Here is a 19254-nt window from a genome sequence, read left to right on the forward strand (position 1 = left end):
ACATCAATACAGAAAAAAAACCCTAGATATTTGTTTTATTTCTCGACGTTTTAAGATCCCGAGTCCAAAAATGTAAAAATATCTAGGTAGGTCTTTTTTCGACCGATCACCATACTTTCATACATAATAACAGATAAACAAAAAGAAAATATACAATCTACATCAACGTCAGACCAGATTCCAATTTTGCATTTTCTCATACCAGAGGCATTAAGAATCCTTAGACATTACTTGCCAACAATTGACAATTGCGAAGATGATGTTTTAAAGACGTTCGTGATCGTTGAAAAAAGAAAGTCGAGACAGTTAAGTGCTCGAAACAAACAACACTAAACGAATTTTTCAGTTTTTCATCTACGGAGTAATTGTAAATGGAGGACACAATGTATTGTAAGCCTATACTACTGTATAACGCACTACTGTATTTTATTAATTGTAGTTTTGTGGTGTTTTTTCCCCCTTGGGGTGTCGACTTATGCGGAGTCGACTGTGTAATATTATAATACGATATTACGATAGAGATGATATAACAGAGGGAAAGTAAAAATCTTATAGAGTTGGCGCACCACGTATTTTACCGGACGTTAAACATAACGGACTTGGATGTGCAAACGCCATCTAGCGTTATGTTGTGAAAATATAACATACGGACACCATCGAAGCTCTCGATTTGTTTTCTCTTGGAGATTTAAAAAAAATCTTCAATTTGTTAATGCGATGACACAAACAATGAAAGGGTAGAAAATACTGCGTTATATACTCAGTGGTGATATTCGGCGGGTTCGCACAGGTTCGGGCGAACCCGTTGTTAAAATTTTCAGTTTCCCAAACCTTGTTAAACACACGGAACATTTCTCAGTGGGTTTGTTTTTTTTTAAATATATTAAAATATGCGTATTATACTCTGTAATACTACTAAACTAGGGCCTTATACCCCGTTTGCACCGAGCATTTCAATCTAGATTGTGAGCAAGGTCAGGGAGTATGTCTTGGTGCGATCTCTCTTGACCGTTTCAATCCAGGTTTAATCGCGATCGATTCAAGAGTGTTCTTGAAAGTAGATCCAGTCATAAGAGAGATCCCGGAATGCCACGTGCGCGAGACAATACAAGATGGCTGTGGAACACGTGTCGGGCTATGGACAGCGAAAGAAAAAGTATAATGTACCTCGAGAGATGATGACATACATGTGCCTATTTCTAGAAGCGCCATATTGCGGTAAAGAATTTCTCTGCCTTGAAAAAAAAAAAAGGTCGACAGCTCTAAAATACTATTGTTACCTGGCCTTCTCCCATGGCTCGTTACGTTCTAAATACGCCACTGATTGTTAGATATATAGTTGCAAGAAAATGTATTGTATTTATTTCTAGCCAAAACTTCCATTTCGTTTGTCGGTGATTGTCAGGGAAAAATTTTCTGCTAGCGAACCCCTTGTTAAATATTTCGAATATCACCACTGTATATACTTCGACTCTTTTCCAGATCAATAAGCTAACTGGAAATTTCCAACATTTGTTTATATTTGAAAGATATGATATACAGTAATAACTTTATAGACGTTACGCGCGGCCACATTTGAAGAGGAATACATAAAGGATCAAATATGATTATTATTTTATAAAATTGAGGAACCAAACTATTAACGTGAAACTTTTATGCCTATAGCGGTACGTCATAAAGGACGTTTTTATAACTACGTCGTGCGCAAATTCTATAATCTATAACCAGCAAACAAAACGTCGCTTGAGATCCAATTGAAAACTAAGTAATTTGACAATTTCGTTGGTCCTGATATATTTAAAAAAGTAACGCGTGGATTCCAAATATAATTAGGCACATATCAATCAACAAAAAGTATTTTCAAACATTAAATAATAATTAAACATCGGAATATTTAACAAACACTTTACAATTTAGTAAAGTCATTTGATAACAGATGGCACCACAATCTATTAATGCACCTCCATTATTATTAATTTTTTTCTCACAAACGAAAAATACTGTGTGATTTTCGCAAAGATTTAATTTCATTTTCTAATAAAGAAACTCTCCCATCGTTTAAATCCTAAAAACAATTTAATAGTTTTGATTTAGAATGATATTACTCCTCAAGTAAAAACTTGCAATACCGGCAACCTTTAAAACTAGTTTTTAAAAGGGTCTTCTGATCACATTTCACACAGCCAGTTCCGAAAGTTACTACGGAAGATTCCGAATTACTTAATAATAATGTTTAGTCGGTTTCTAACATAAAATTTGCCGTTTAATTCGTAAAGTTTTTTTATACATCGTAGTTTTCCCGTCTCGAAATTCGGGAAATATCGGCCATGTTCCTTTGTTTCTTTCTTCTTCCCACGGCAAAATTTATTTATTCTCGAAAATCCTATTGCTTCATCGGCGAGATGTTTATCGACATTGCGAAATTTATCTTATCCTAGTTCTAATTTTTAAAGCTTCCTTCGGGTTGCGAGTAGGATGCGCGAAATCGCCGGCGGATAACGTCGGAAAAACGAACGAAGTCATTACTTCTCACCCCTTTAAGTCTCATTTTGAACTCACGTAGTCCTTCGAGTGACACTTCCTGGACATCTCTATTTTCTAGACGTGGCCCCGGGCCTACTAAAATAGAATAACGTACAAAAATTCATCCGAATCGATTAATTTTCTTCAAATGACCAGTCGAGAGCGACGCACAAAAAAGAAATATATATATATCCCGGAACCCTATGGAGATAGAACTGCATTTGTACTGTACATTACCGACAGATAAACGAAACACTACTAAGAAGAAAAAGAAAAAAGAAGAAGGTTGCCAACGGTATAAAGTCCTCATTAAGGATAAAAGAATCGAAATGTCGACATTCTTAACGGTGAAAAATGCGTGGTACGGGGCGAGGCCCCGAGCGGATGGAAATCCCTCTTCGTTGAAAACTACACCAGACTAATCACGTTGCGGGACAAAAGGGGGAAAAAAAACGCCAACTCTTTACGACATCCTAAATAATTCACGACTCGTCATTGTCTTTCTTCGTTTCCCACATTAGCATTTCCCAGAGTATCCCTTAAGCATTATTATTTATTTCCAAAGATGCCCCTTATTGCGCCCCGGGGCCCCCGGAGCGGGACACCCTGCTCGGCGGCGGAATAAATGGAGAGTTCATTTCCTTCGGATGGAGACACACACGGGAGAGTAAGAGAAAGAAGAAGGGAAAAAAAAGAAGAGGGCCATCTAGTAATTATCCGTCGGTAGTGAAAAATGGTAGCGTGTCTCGCGATCTTTCACCTGTCTTTCTTATCGCTCTTCTGAGAAAGGTGTTGTTCCTTCTTAGCCTTCTAGAATTACGTAATACGGACGAGGTGCTTTATGTACCACCTGTAGTGCCTCGAGGCCGTCCGCTACATCTCGCCGCTGCAAAGATAAGCTCAGGAAATATAGAACGTTCGGGATTATAAAAATAAAAAAAGAGTCAGTTCGTATCTACTACCATCGCTGTGGCAGCCATTTTCCACCCCCCGATTGGTCGGAGAGATATTTGGTCGAGCGTCACGTCGGCTACTTGTCTTTCCACTGCGGGGTTCGAGTAATACCTTGTTGCAGTTCTTTATTTTGACGTAAGCTTGACTGATCGAGGCTCCGATATTTTCCCTCCGACGTTGCTGCACTTCCGTATCGCCACCGCTCAAAATATATATATAACTTATAGACATACCGTTACCTTTCTAATTATTTTTTTAGCGCCTGGAATTTCGTCACGTTGAGTGCGTAGTTGTTAAAGATCTCACGTTTTTGGCCCAATGTTTGTACTTGGGACACGTTCTTGCTAAATTTTTAATGACGGTGGAGAAAGTTGAAAAATTTTTAAAAGGTGCCATTTCCGATTTTATGCTAGATTACGAGCCCGGCGTGTGACGTTAAAATTAAGGTTTCGGAGGAAAAAACGAAGAGGAGAGGAAGGCTCTCTTTATTCTCAGCTGTAGAGAGTTTTTGTTCGAGATTTTCAGGGTTTGTTTCGTGGTAAATGTGATAAACCGTGCATAATCTGGAGTGCCATCAATGGTTCTTTGGACTTGGTGAATGAAACCATTACTTGTAAATGCGCTCCCAAAAGGAACCTCTCATTAAGACACTGCGATGACGTCGAAGCTTACGAGCTCTGAGGAAATTTCTTCAGATTTCGAAGCAGTTCAAAATGGAATTTTACGACTGTAACGGTATGAAAGTCGTACACTTTTGGGGAGCAAAAGAAGACCTCCCATAACGGACCCGGATCACGTCCCACTAATTGTGAGTCATGCTCGGTTGACACTCGATACAGTTGCGCTAGAAATTCTACTGATGTATCGCTTCGGATTGGAAAAAGGGGAGGGAAAAAAAGCACTCGACAAAGTAATTGGCTCTCCGTCTTCTCGTTATCGCGTTAATATAAAATAACAATGCGATATCGCTTTTTTTCCCTTCCACGTTGACAGTAGCTTGACGGATTAGCGTGTTTGAACTCAATCCGAGCGGTATATTTCCTTGTTAAACCAAATTTGACACCAAACTGTGTAATATAAAGTAATACACCTTTGACAGGAAAGAAAATTGATTAGTTAAAAGGGTTTAATAAAAATTATTATTCTATAAGAAAACTGCCAAACGTAATCCTTTTAATTGACTTGTGCCGGTTATAAACTTTATAATCGAGAATTCTTTTCACTTAACAACTTTTTAATGCGCTAAGTAAAGTCATAAACAAATCCTTCGCCTCTTTTAATTGCCATCGATCTAAATAGCTTCCGGTCATTAATCGGAAATCTAAAAGCGAAAAACGCCCGGCACCGGCAAGGATTTACTTAAAAGCCCTGCAAAAAATCTTTATATTAGAGATAGCCCACTCGGCTCATCTTATCGAAAAAATATAAAATTTGGGTGACGATTTCAGTTGGATTTAATTGCGTCAAAAAATACAAACCAAATCTTTGTTAATTTCAATGGCGTCGAGTCGAGCGACAATCTTAAAAAGGGTACGAGGTCCGGAGAATAAGCTCTTTTTTGTTCTTCAGGGCGTGTCCGTTTAACCAAAACACTTCCTTTAGAGACAGTGTTCTTCCTCAATAAGTGGGTAAATAGCTAATTTGGCAGGGAAAAAATGCGGTTCTCCGATTCACGCGTGGAAAAAAAAAACGTGTAGAGGCCAAGGTCGGTGTTAAGTGCATCGCACTCGGGCCCCTTAAGTGGAGCCCCGGTGCGTCGTACCTTGGACGGACTCCTTTAATCATCTTTCGGGGCCCCCCGGCCCTGACGGGAGGCAAACGGTAGCCGGGTTCGGAGGCGCTAACTACTGTTATTGCCCGGTTTCGGATAATCGTACCAGTTCCGGTAGATTTCGTGACCTCCTAACGATAATTAAATAATTGGATAATGAAGATTAATAAGCGTTGGGTAAAGCGCAGCCAGTTAAAGAGTTCGGCGTTAAAGAGTGGAAGAGGATACGATAAGGAGGAAGCAGACAAATTAATTTTCTCGTCTTAATTAATCAGCCGAGATGATCGGACGCACTTTAAGGAAGAAGAGGAGAAAGGGGCTAAGAATTTACCTTTAATCGTCGAAAAGGTTTATCGAGCGGAGGGAAAGTGGCCGCAGACAGGTACTCTAGCGAATAAATCGGCGCTAGAGTCGGATAGGGGCCCGCTGCGGAGCTACATCCACCTGCCGATGCAGTGGCGGCACGCGAGGTCACAAGTAGCTTGCCGTGCCACGCACCAGCTGGAGCCTCGCCGCTCGCATCTGCCGCGCAGCATCTATCTCTGCCCCCTATTTCCTCGCGCGTCCTTTTTACCTGGTCTCCCCAAAGTCCCCGCCTTGGCTGCCGGGTATGACTGCGAGAAGCTCGCTTTCGGGGTGGGGCCACGCGTGCCAATCACCGGCTAGGTATACACCGACGACGACGGAGGGCTTAGATAGTCGTTACTTGGATCCCTGGCTTAGAAGGTTCCACGTTAACCTGCAGGGATATCATGCACGTCACGTGATCATGGAGACTTGCGTTCTCATCCCTCCCGAATTTAGCCTGGTGCTGACTACAGACACCAATTCGAACCGTCTTTACGAGATGGGTGTCAGGGTGTGGAGTAATCAAGCCATCGCCAAGGGTTCCAGATTCCGTCCGTCCCAAGGAACCATCCGGTTAGACAAGTTGGAGGTCTACAGCCTGCTGAATGATAATGACGTGAGTATGGTCTGTCGGTAGCTTAGCCGCTCGAGTGTTAATAGCCACTTTGATGGCTTTCTGACCGAGACGAGAGCGCGACCCGGCCCATGGCCCATTCTTCTGCATCGCTTTCGTATTCTCCGACACGTTGGCCGGTCCTAACACGAGAACGGGGCTTTTTAAACGCTTCCTTCATTCTTCAGATGTTTCGCTTCTCGAACGCGCCTCTCAATTAACCTTAGTTTCGGGAGGTTCTCTTTCAAGTTAATCGCGCTATTAAAATTTTAAATGGGCGCTGTAAAAATACCGCTAACAACAATCTATTCACGCGTTATTATAAACTACATAATAGGATCTCAACAAAGGAACGGACAATGCACGTGACTTTAACCAATACGGAACTATTACTGTGTTTTTTTTTTTAATATTTGAACCGTCCGAGGGGAATTTCGACAGGGGTAATCTGTTTCGGTTAATGCGGGTGACACCTGTCCCGACACGACTATAACAGGTTTCGTCTGCCGACTACTGCAGAGTTTTTAGCCCATTGCGGGGGATGACAGACGGTGGTCGGAAGATGAATCATGTCACCACGCTCTGGTTAAGATTTTAACAATCGCGTTTATAGCCGCCAAGGACACCGGTTCTCCATTTGTGTATCACATCCTCGTCTTACCCAGAAATTCTATTCCGCCTAACATTACGTTAGTGGTATCTACTGGTTTCTTTACAGTTACCAATTGTTCAGCTTACACAACTGCAACTACCCATAATTATTATTATTATTATAATTTTCGAAAAGGCCAATGTTACCGAAAGGCCAACCTTGAAAACACGTGGATGATGTTTAAATTCAGTAATGGAATTATTCATTTAACTTATTTAGTATATCAAATAATGTAAATCGTGGGTAAAACGATTCGAAGAAAAATTCTTTAATTGCATTGTTAATCTTTCTTCCATCCTGTTATTTAAATTGCCATCTATCTTAAGTAATAATAGGCATAAATACGAGTATAAAAACGACAAACAATATAAAAAGGCCGTCGAAGAAGGGTGAAATCTTGAAAAAATGGAAGTGCATCGCGTTCATTTATTACGTCTCGAAGCAATAAGAATCGCTATCCAATATACTTTTTCCTATTAAATCTTACTTGATCTATACGAAGATTTAACAGGAAAGAAATACTGCTAAATTCTATGTGATGTATGTATTCAAGCATCATAAATGACAGTGAAGATGACCAAGAGGTGGTGATGTGTCGGAAGTGCCAACCTCCACATTCCGATTTCCAATTAAAGCGGCACACTCATCGGACTATTATTAATCGGCAAGGTTGTCTGTCCGTAATGGTCCGATTGTACTCATTCTATCAACATTACATCCTTCTAAACACCAACGAGACATGTACAGCCCGCAGCACTAGGTCACAGGCATCATCTATATTCTCGGAGCGCCCATCATATGGTACATTGTATACACATTGTATATACATAGTACGAACACTAGGAAAGGCGTATCCCGAGTGGGCATAGTCCATCCGACTTTCACCATAATTATACATTAGCGCTCCTTTTCTGCACTTGTTGGCTATGACACAGTTCGTTAATAAAGTAGATAAGTGGAGGGGGTTCGTTATGAATGAAAATTGTTCGGTCCCATTTCACGGACAACTGACCAGAATGTTGCGGTGTCCTTACGTGATGTGGATGCATTGCTTGTAATTATCAAGGCAGAACAAAAGTCGATTTCTTCCATATAAGCAAAAACTTGACGAAGGTCTGTTAAAAAGAGGTCAAGACAATTTATAAATTAAATAATGTGAGAACGCTTTTGTTATTAATTGAGCGTAAACTGGTTCCGATGCTAAGGACTCGCGGCTCCGATCCTTCGCTTCCGACTTCTCCAAAATTTTCATGCGAATGGTTCAAGGTTTCGCAGAGGAAAAAACATGATACATTTTGAATACTTTGACGCATATCAATTATAATTAATAACGTGTAAAGTCAAATGTTATCAAAAAGTAGTTCGTTCTGGTCTGTCAGACTCTGGTACCAATTCTTTATGCGTAATTCGCATGTCGAAATTTTCGTTTTCGATAAAGACAATACAGAAAAATTCGTAAAATTTCGCACTTATTTCGAGTCGAAATCTTAGCAAAATAAAATCAGGTGTCCTCGAAAGAATCTCTCTTATGAAAAACTGGATTTTTGAACATTTTATCACAGCTATTTCACGTTTTGTATGGTTCATTAGCGAGAAGTAATTTTTAATATTTCTGTCATGTAACGACAAAGAATAGAAATAACAAATTACTACGTGAGGGAGAGGAACTTCTCTACAGCGATAATTGTTCCAGTTTTGTTCGAATTATTGTTGGAGGACGTTTCTTCAATGAGTTAAGACCGTTTTGGAATTTTTCATCCTTGACTCTAACAAGGAACCGAGAGTAAATCACACACTTATTTTCAATATTTGACAAGAAGCTTCTTATATAGGACGATTTTTTTGTCAATGAAACGTGCTGGCAGCGGGAGACATTCATAAACATTCCTCTGTCATCTTAACGGTTGCCTATAGGCAATTTACAGATAACCCATAGGTCACGACTGAGTGGCGCAAAAAGTAGCTGCATTGCTCGATACGTTCCTCTTCTGTCCCAAGGCTCCGATCGCAATTGTAACATCCTTCGGGCTTTATTCCGAACCGGGTCTCATTTAGGAAGCGAACTTCACTCCCATTTCGCAGTTAAGTAATAGAGGGAAAAAAAGGGGGGAGAATTTCATTAGGTCATTTCGATGGATATCCGTAACTTATTCAATCAAAAAAATTGCATCTTAATTAGGAAGAAGCGTTAAAATAATTGTAACGAAGAATAGAAAGGAGTTAGATTCGTCCGTTGAGGCACTCTTCTAGCCTGACAATCCTCTTGATTGCTTTTTCTTAGACATCAACTAAGAATTAATCGAATGCAATGTTCCATCGGGGTTTAGCTAACAGCGATAAGTTGTTCGTAGGTGATTTTCCATTCATCGATGACATGGCCTACTCGATCGTTGGGCTAGCTTTATTAGAAAGTCTTTCTCAACCTGTTCTTAACCATTCTCCTTCACGTTTTCTTTTTTAATCCCATCAATCTTCGCAGTCCTATTATTACTTTTTCCAACTGCCCAATCATAATTATTATTCCCTTATCGGAAAGTGGTTGTCAATCAATGACGTTACAAATCAATACATTAAACATTACTCCGGGGTTAATAAAATTTGTATATTATCTAATAATATCACTAGTAATTAATTTACTACAGATAAAATTTGGATAATTGTTTCGCGGCTCTATTCGTATCCGAGAGGCCATTTTTTATATTCGTCGAATAAAAAATAAATAAATGAGCCAGTTTTAAATATTTTGTAGATACGGCATCATTTCGGTTGCTACGACGAAATTCAAGAAGTGGAAGATCGTAAGGTGAGACACTGCAACTGGATAAGGTTCCTGCGTTACTCGTGTACGTTAAACAACGAAGTAAACTTGATAGGTTATAGGATATTTAATGAGAATAGTTACGAGGTGATCCGTCATGTGGCACCGAATACCGAAATGGTGGTCTATTACGGGGATATCAGAGATCAGGCCATCAGTCCGAAACCTTTGACCTCGACTCCTTTGAACTGCAATAAAAACCTATGGAGGAAGACTATTGAAGGTAAAGTTGTTTTTTTCATTACTTTTGTCGCTTAATTAACACTTCGTCTAATTATTTCGTTATTAATCTACGTATCTTTGGAATAAAAAACTGACGAGGAACTGTAGCAGTAAAATGGGAAATTTTAATCTTAAACACGTAAATACTTTTCGTGAGAAAGTTTAATACATTTAGTTGCATTACGTCTCCTGGCATTAAGACAACTATAACAAGTGCCAATGCGAATCTAACAGATAATCAAAATCTCGTAAGGCAATAAAAAAACCTGCAAGGGAGTCTCGCAGCTAGACTTCCTGTGGGCCTCATATTAATCAGCGCAACGGGGGCTTACCCCGCTTAATCTTCTTCTATTCAATATATTTAGACAGCTTTTCCAAGCAATATCTAACTTCACGAAGGGCTTAATTTATGGTATAAACCTGGGAAGTTCTGCGACCATGCCGACACCCGTTTGGTCATCACGTAAGATAGTTTAAGTACTGCTATTGTTTACCTTGATTGATCACTTAGTCGGCCTACGGACGTCTTACTCTACTTTTTACCGAAAATCTACCGGACACAATCTCTTTCCTCTTCCAACTCAAGTTTACTAACTAATCCCTTTTAGGTCACTTAATTGCCGATCTCGAGCAACAATACACGTTGAAGCGTGGTCATAAAAAAAATTAACATTCTAATTAACAGGCGAGATGGATGATTGTTCTCTGTAGAAAAATTATTGAGGAAGAAAACTAAGCATTTGACAGTTTAATTTACTAACGACCGCATTCGCATAATAGGTTTTTTTTTCCTTCTTCTTTTTCTCTTACAGATAGTCCGTTGGATCTGTCCATGTCTCTAGTCTCTTCGCCCTCTCTCAATCAAGAGAATCGAAAAAATTGCTCATACGAATCTCGTTCAAACAGCGAAGCAGACTCTTTTGTTACTTCCACTGAGAATTTGCAGGTAGGTTTGGGAGTATCAATTTCAATTTTAAATATAAGAGTCCGATCCGACTGATAAGTAAGGATCTTGTAAATCTTCTAACAAAGCCATCAAATTAATGAAGATATATTTAAACACGGCTTAAAAAAATAACTGTATTCAGTAAAATAAATATCGTATAAAAGCATTACAGAATGAGAATTATATTTAAACTTGAATACAGTCGATTAAAAACCGAAAGAGTAAAAGTTAAACGTTACTTTTGCTACATTTTCGTTTATTTAACAGCACAATAACTAAGACGGAAGAATATTTTAGCGTAAAAATCGTAAAATTAAACTATAATTATTGTATTAGAGCTGAGTTAAATTATTTATAAAGGCATTTAAAAATGTTTAGATCGAAATAAAACAATGTTAGTATCTTTTATAACACGAAACAATTCTCGCCTTAAGTTCAGACTTATATCCTTTCGTATTTAAAAATAACAATCTAAAACAAAAACAGCAATGATAATTGAATATTATTATTCTATAGTTACTAAATATGGGAAGTATAATTCTATTTATATCCTATATATAAAAAAAAAAAAAGATCAATTCTATGAGAACTAAACTTTGTAAATACATTATCCTAATTTTTCTCATTGGTTTAAAAATGTCAAATCTTCCTATAACAGGTTATACGATTATTATTATAACTGAGAAAAACGTAACCCAACTAGCGGGCAGACAAGAATAACTAAATTTAAATCACTTCTCTATAAAATATAGGACTGAATAAATTAGGGAAAAAAAATTAATTTGGGAAAAATGATCATTAATTTGGATTGATATCTGGTCATAGATCGAGTTAAATCAAGCAGACCTAATAACTATAGGTGGCTATATTTATTGTTCGATGATCATATATCATGGAATATCTCTCCCAACCTTCGACTGCATAATTAATCTTCTCGATATTATCTATAACATTCGTCCTTCTCCACTTAAAACCATGATTTTATAATTATAGATTATAGACCTTAACGGCCTTTTAAATTCTGTATATACATAATATAAAATTTCACATGAACAATGACGATGTTCTTAATTTATCCAGGTCCTGACTCCTGTTCAAGTTACAAAGAAACCACGAGAAAGAACCTTATTACCTTGCGAATATTGCGGGAAGACATTCGACCGTCCTTCTCTTCTCAGGAGACACATGAGGACTCACACTGGTATATTTAATGTTTTAATTGTTTACTTTCTCATTATATTAATTAAAGGGTAAAAAAATACATTGAATTGAGTGAATTACGATAGACAAAGGTAGTTAGACTTGTGTTTAGACAATACAAACCTAAGTACTTGCATCTAGTGATTAAATTCATAACCTATGTAAACTTAATTACCTGTAGGTGTGAAATTGTATAGTACATAAAAGAACATTGAATTAGAGCCAAAGTATTTTAGATATAGATCTTTAAAATACTGTAAGTAGTTTCCGAGCGGCGTAAATTATAGTGTGTAAAATTAATGAATAGAAAAATATCAGTTACTTAAACAGCTTTTTATACAGTCTACGAAAGGGACTGTATACAAATTATATAGAAAAATTTCTAGTGGGGGTAGTTTATTAAACCAGGAAGTGCATTATTATAGAATTTATAAAATACAAGATTACAAGCGAAACTATCAATTCAATTCGTGTTCCATCATCTAAAATTTTCCTCCATAAATTCTGCTGTGAGAGTGATCGCTTTCGCGTTGAAAAGGTTATAAAAAAGATGAAAAATACGTGAAAGAATTTCGAGTAAAAACCCTGAATTATGGCGATTTAACCCTCTCTTCGATTTTTACAATTCTGACACGTCAGAAGGAATCGTCTTCTGTAGTCACATTTGCTTTTTTTTCTTTTCTTTTCAAGGGAATAAAATAGATAATCGGGTGCAAAAAGTGACAAATGCTGTCGACCCGATAGTCACATGATTGATCGTCAAGGTGTGGTCAGTCCTCTTTCCCATGGCAGTCCATCTCGAATATTTCAGCGCCGGGAGGAGAAAAAATCCCTAACTAGGCGCGAGACTTGGTATGCAACTTATGACTATATTTTAGAATCGCAGTCACGAAACGGGACAGAGATAAACTGTCATCTCGCTCTTCACTCCGGACGTCACTCTCTACGACATTCCGTTAAGTCGGGGGAGGCTACCAATTTCTGTGGAAGATTAAAACAATGTATTGTAATATTATGATGGATTTGCCTTTATCAGATGACATATCTAATGAGGTCATTCTTATTGTAGTGTTATATAGAACAGAGCTATAATCTTTTTCTTTTTTTTTTTTTTTTCTGTTAAATATGCACGCGAGGGTCTTCCTCGTCGTTTGCTAAAATATAAAATGTATGAAAAATTATATTTAAAATAGTTAAATATTTTCCTTTATTGTATAAATAGTGGTGGGAAATTTAGAACAGGAACTGCTCCGTCTCATTTGAATTCATATCGCTTACTTTTTATTATATGATCTATTCTGGATCGATCTACAGGGAATTTTTAATCCTTACTTCTTCGGTTTCCAAGATTTTTAATCTATTATTATTATTTCTGGAACGATCATTTAATTTAATATAGGTCTTCGGGAATGAGTTCATTTCTTAATTTCCTGAATGCTTAGATTTATAAATCTGAATACAGAAATATGTTTTAAAAATCTATTTAATCTTTAATTCACATTCCTTCGTATCTTTTTATACCTTTTGTTTTATATTTTCTTCTGCTTTTGAAACGTCTACGGCTTTAATTTTATGTATGTATACCTCTCTTTTTATTATTTCATAGACATAGAATGAGGGCATTACATTTTTATATATGTTATTCTAGAGTAAGAATACATTCAATTTTGATGACAGGATTGTTTTCTAATTTTAAATATGCTATTCCAAGAGTTAATCGAGTTCAAATGATTTTATATGAAGTTAGAATTACACTAATCTTTTCTTTCAAGTTAAATAAAATAGACAGATTTCGCTTTAGTCCATTCGGAATTTTTCGTTTTTTTATTGTTTAACAGAGGATCGAACTTCATTTTGTAGGAGAGAAATCGAAGTTAGTTTCCATTTTTTAATATAAAAATAACGTTATAAGAGAGTAAGCTCTGTCTTAATTTTCATTATCCAAAAGGCTCTTTTTCTATTCAGAACTCTCTTAACTATTTTTACAAATGTATTAATAAAGCTTCAATTAACAATTTCGCTGATTTTGAATTAAAAGAAAAGACATAATATCCAATTAAATCATCATTATAAAAAACATTTTAATCGAATCTGAACTTTAGTTTTATTCTTGCTTTAGTTAATTTTTTTTAAGTGTATTTTTATAATTGAGGCTATTTAAATACAAAGCTAATAAGTTATTCCGGGCGCATCACCTCAGAGGGGTGATGATCAAAGATGAAGCAGTTACGCTTGTTAACAAAATGGAAGCACGTCTCTGCTGCAATCAATTATAGCTTCTTCTGTAACTTATCTGACAGGTGAGAAGCCACACGTGTGTGACGTGTGTGGGAAGGGGTTCTCCACCTCCAGTTCATTGAACACCCACCGCAGGATCCACTCCGGAGAGAAACCTCACCAGTGTCCTATATGTGGTAAAAGATTCACTGCCAGCTCTAACCTCTACTACCACCGCATGACCCACAACAAGGTAAATATTATACTGACAAGGTAACATGATAGATATTCATCTACTCGCACCAATATGCGAATGTAATCTCGCTCTTCCTCTCCGAGATAAGATTACGAGAACGTTTCTCTTGTAATTTCGCATATTTTATTTTATATAATTATACTCTTTTGAATTTATAATTTACGAGCATCTTCTGGAGATTTCCTAATATAGTCAAAGAGATAAACCTAAGCCGAGATGTGGATTTTTTCTAAAGTGATTTCTCCCGTACGGAATATTAGGACGACGCATAGATTATTATTTTGTGTAGGATCAACCACCGAAGATAAATCGATTAATCTTGTCGAAGGGTTTTTTTGTAATGCAATACTGTGAATTTCCTCTTCCTTCTATTCACAATTCAATAGGTAATTACGGTGCTAATTTTTAATGCTTTTATTAAGTTACAGTATCACTGGATGTTTTAACGAAAATACTTTAAAGTAACCAATTCGAAATACATAAAATGCTAGGAAACATTCCTTACAATAAATCTACAAGTAGTTATCGTGTATGAAATTAACGTTATTTACAATCGAGTAAGTACAACTGTAAACATCCGCCTAACTTAAAAAGGTGTCCTTTCCAATCCATCAAAAATCCACATCGTTTTTCCTTTGTAGTCGTCATTTACAGGTGGCAAAGGTCGTGATAACTCCACCCCGCTTATTGTCGAACCACAACATATAACGAGACCTTCCGTTTGCAACCGTGACTAACTCGTCCCTCTTGACCACTTACCCTCCTCGCTTCATTAATTCGATATCCAGCTCGGCAGTGAGAACGAAGGGGGGAGGAGAAAAAAGATTCGATGGATTAAAAGACCGGGACCAAAACATCCTGCAAAGTTCACAAATTTTTTTCTTCTTCTTCTTCTTCCTTAGCCGGATAGTTTCTTCCTTGTTTATAGCCGATCCCCAGGGCAAGAGGGTGAGTTAAAGGAGCAGTGAGGCACTAAAATTGATTGATTAGTTACCTGTAAGTAAGTCGGGTGACAGTAACGTCCTTCGCCTTTCTCCAGAAGTTCTCGAAACTTGAATCATTTTCGAACAAATAAGCCAATGGACGATGATGACGACAGAACATTCTTTTTTCTTTTTTTTTTTCCTCAAGGAAAAACCGCATAAATGTAGCTTATGCTCGAAATCTTTTCCCACCCCGGGTGATCTGAAGAGTCACATGTATGTTCATAATGGATCGTGGCCATACAAGTGCCACATATGCAACAGAGGTTTTAGCAAACAGACTAATTTAAAAAACCATCTATTTCTCCATTCTGGTAAGAATCGTAAGATTGTATGTAATACGTTTGATTAATGGGCCAAAAAAAAAAAAAAAAACTGACGGTAATCTTCTAAATCTGCAGGTGATCGTCCCCACGTTTGTGAAGTATGCAATAAACGTTTTGCTCTAGCATGCAATCTAAGGGCGCATCAACGACTACACGAAGGTATGAATTTCTCTTAAGTATAATTTTTAAAAGTTTAAAGACCCGTATTAAAGAGAATCGTGACAATTTAAATTCATAAACCGTAAACAATTTAAATAACCATCTTAAACGGTGTTAAATTTCTAGTTAAAAAAAATAATTGAAAGTTCTTTAAAACAAACAAAAAAAAAGATTTAAATTAGCGCTTCCTTGACAATAGTTAGTTATATTATAAGTGATCCCAATCGAAAATAAGCAGGACGCGTATCACCACACCCGAATATTGGTTAAATCAGAATGATGTCATGTGAGACCTTAATAAGCGGTTGTGCCATGTTCTACTATCTATATATGATCGAATGATACATAAAGAAAAAACAACTTTCCCCAAAAAGGCCTCATGTAGAACCTTTATTTTCGACGCCTAATGACAATGTTCCACTAACCTCGGAATACACGTTACCTCTTGTCCTACAAGATAAATAATTATTTAAGGTCAGAAAGAATATTTAAAAATCCTTAATTAACGAAAACCATTTACTTTTTTATAATTGACAGAATTACAACAGGAGAAATGCCAGAAGTGCGGAAGGGAATTCCCGAATTCTAGCGGTTTGCTGACTTACGGATGCTGCAATGCCTGTTACCATAACAACAACGGGATTGCTCTAGTGAGGAACGGACACGATAAATATCCTAAGACACCCACGTGATCATGCTAAGGGGCATGTCGCTAGAAAACCAAAGATGCCCAGTCAAAAGCCGTCCAGAAGAAAATTTGTTCATTTGAAAGAGAATTTCGTGTACAGTTTTGTATTAAAATATTATATAAATAAATAAATATATATATATATATATATATTATAAAATAAAATATATTTTTTGAGCACTAAATAAATAATATCTATAATATGCGAAGCACAATATTATTTACAAAACATTAATTTTTTGTAATTTTTATGATTATTAATAAAGGTTGTAATTATTTTTATAAAGGAATTTCTTGTATGGATTATTATTTTATTAATGTTATAGTTAAAAGTTTATAAAATGAATAAAAATAAAGCAATTTTCTGAGGAAATGTCCGAAAATTCATACTTTAAATAAGCTTCAGGGCAAACTAAACTCGAGCAGTTGATACTTTTAAGCTTAGAAAGTGATATTTAAATTTCTCACTGGCATCTTATAAGATTATGATAAATGTTAAAATTTTACATATAAAAAATAGCTTTTCGAGTTTGTATCTTCTAGTAAACGAATGGATAAATCATGTTCGGAGAGTGCTTTGAATAAATAATGAAAAAAAGAAAAATGACAACAAAGTTATCAATATGTTAATTTTAAAATTTGGCGAGTTCCGTCGAGAAGAGAGGGAAGGGGGGGGAAATTAGTTAAGTGTCGATCGGTATAAAGTGTAGCATTATAGTAGGTCACAAGCACCTGGCATAGCCTAAACAACAGTGGGCCTCAATGGCAACGACCGTCTTTGCAAGGATAGCAGTCTGGATTAGGGTGGAGAAGGTTGTGTGAGAGGCGAACATTATCATAGACACTTTTTTCTATTTCTGACGGAGGACGGCTATTATCGATGATCGGATGAGAGAATGGACTCTCCTCCCTCGGGTCTAGAGGTTTATGCTTCGACCGTGTCAATATTACGCTTTAATTTATGACTGCCAATGTATTAAAACTGCATAAGTGAGGCAGATGAGAGCGAGGATGTTGACCCGACTTCGGACAGCTGCTGCAATTTCTTTTATAATTAACTAGAAAACGAGTCGATTGTTATGGTCAAGGACTATTCGAATTAATATTCGCCAGACTTTTTGCCATTATGCCCTTCCGTTCCCTTAGATTAGCCCACACCAGTGTCTTATGCTTCACGGTTGTGTTATCTACTATTAAATTACTCTCATTTAACTAGCAGAGACGTCCAAGTATGTTTAAAGAATGAATTCTTTACAATTTACTGAATAATTTAATCTTTATTTAATATTTATCATTCTCTTTATATTTGTTTTCTCACTTCATTACATCTCCCGTTCTCGATTATTTATCATTCCTGATGTCAGCTTATCTTATTTTTCTTCTTTCATTTACTTATTATTCTTCACATACCCAGCTGTTCTTTATCATTCCCCTTTATTCCATCAGTTACTTTTTTATTTTATATCTTTCTAGTTTGTTATTAGTGTTTGTGTAGGCTACACGACCGTTTTTACATATTTCTCTTTCTTAAAACTGCACCCATTCTACTTCGCAGCGGTCTTCTTTCACGCAGGGAGACGAAAAATGTTAGAATAAACGATATTACCGGTAGTAAATATGACCGGATGATGATAAAGTATCGTCGCATTAAAGTCGTGATGGTCACATATTGTATGACGCACAATTCATACAGGTAGACGACGGGCTGAGATAACGAGGTTATATTTTGGTGGAAAATGTGCCTACACCTAAATCGAGCCCCAGTAGTGGCTCAATCAAAGGTCATAAATATTAAACCGCCGTATATGTACACATCACTCTTTTCCATCTAGGAAAAACGTCACACCTTAAAAAACAGGAAAGTGTTACGTTCAGTTCCTGGTGGAAATTTTCAAACTGTTACAAAATAATACTGACCACCGGAATGGCTCCATATTTAGGACAGATTTTACGGTTGATGTACTTTAAGTAACTCGAAACTATTGATTTACTAACTTTCTGATAGGTCTGTGACAGTTCTATAGAGGAAGCCTAGATTTCTGGAATAATTATGAGATGAAAGTATTACAAAATGAAACAATAGGATGAAGTAGAACAAAGTAGGTTTTCTCGGAAGAAATTTTGGAGAAGGAAGGAATTACTAAGTCTAAAACGTGTTTTAGAACTTTTCTATTTATACATGTATTCTCATCTCTCGTCTAAACCAATTATAATTCAAAAACCTACTACTCTGTGTCCTTTCTGCGACTCGAAAACTACAAAATGACGAAATTACCATGATTTACGTAGTTAAAAGAATACTTCTGTTCAGAAGTATCCTTTTAACTATGTAAATCCATCGCACGGAAGATATGATCCACAAACTGAAAGATAATGTTCTTTGGATCATTAAAAACGAATAACAATTCATTTACGTTCAGAGTAGTCTATCATTTAACCTAACGCAAACATACACATACAAATATTTAGAAATAATGCTAAGTTATTTCCTATATCAGACGTTACATCTAGCTAAAAAAAATCTGTTAACTTTTTACAAGAAGCAATAAGCTAACTAACGTCTTATTCCGTAACAAAA

At 36.6% G+C, this 19254-nt stretch overlaps 1 protein-coding gene across 1 annotated transcript; it reads left to right on the forward strand.

The window, feature by feature from the left end:
* The first annotated feature begins 5767 nt into the window (after window positions 1-5767).
* Window positions 5768-16937, forward strand: LOC136984775 (zinc finger protein 429-like). The gene is made up of 8 exons (XM_067281905.1): window positions 5768-6212; window positions 9611-9902; window positions 10714-10847; window positions 11928-12048; window positions 14348-14517; window positions 15652-15817; window positions 15905-15988; window positions 16526-16937. Exons 1-8 carry the CDS (start codon window positions 5859-5861, stop codon window positions 16678-16680), a joined length of 1476 nt encoding a protein of 491 aa, XP_067138006.1. The 5' UTR covers window positions 5768-5858; the 3' UTR covers window positions 16681-16937.
* Window positions 16938-19254: the final 2317 nt, after the last annotated feature.

This window comes from Centruroides vittatus, unplaced genomic scaffold (assembly GCF_030686945.1).
Source record: "Centruroides vittatus isolate TY-2023 unplaced genomic scaffold, ASM3068694v2 contig_927, whole genome shotgun sequence".
Lineage (NCBI taxonomy): Eukaryota > Metazoa > Arthropoda > Arachnida > Scorpiones > Buthidae > Centruroides > Centruroides vittatus.

Coding starts and splice junctions, on each gene's coding strand:
- LOC136984775 (XM_067281905.1), top strand. CDS start 5,859: ATGACTGCGAGAAGCTCGCTTTCGGGGTGGGGCCACGCGTGCCAATCA. Junction 10,848..11,927: donor CTTCCACTGAGAATTTGCAG/GTAGGTTTGGGA, acceptor TAATTTATCCAG/GTCCTGACTCCTGTTCAAGT. Junction 12,049..14,347: donor ACACATGAGGACTCACACTG/GTATATTTAATG, acceptor CTTATCTGACAG/GTGAGAAGCCACACGTGTGT.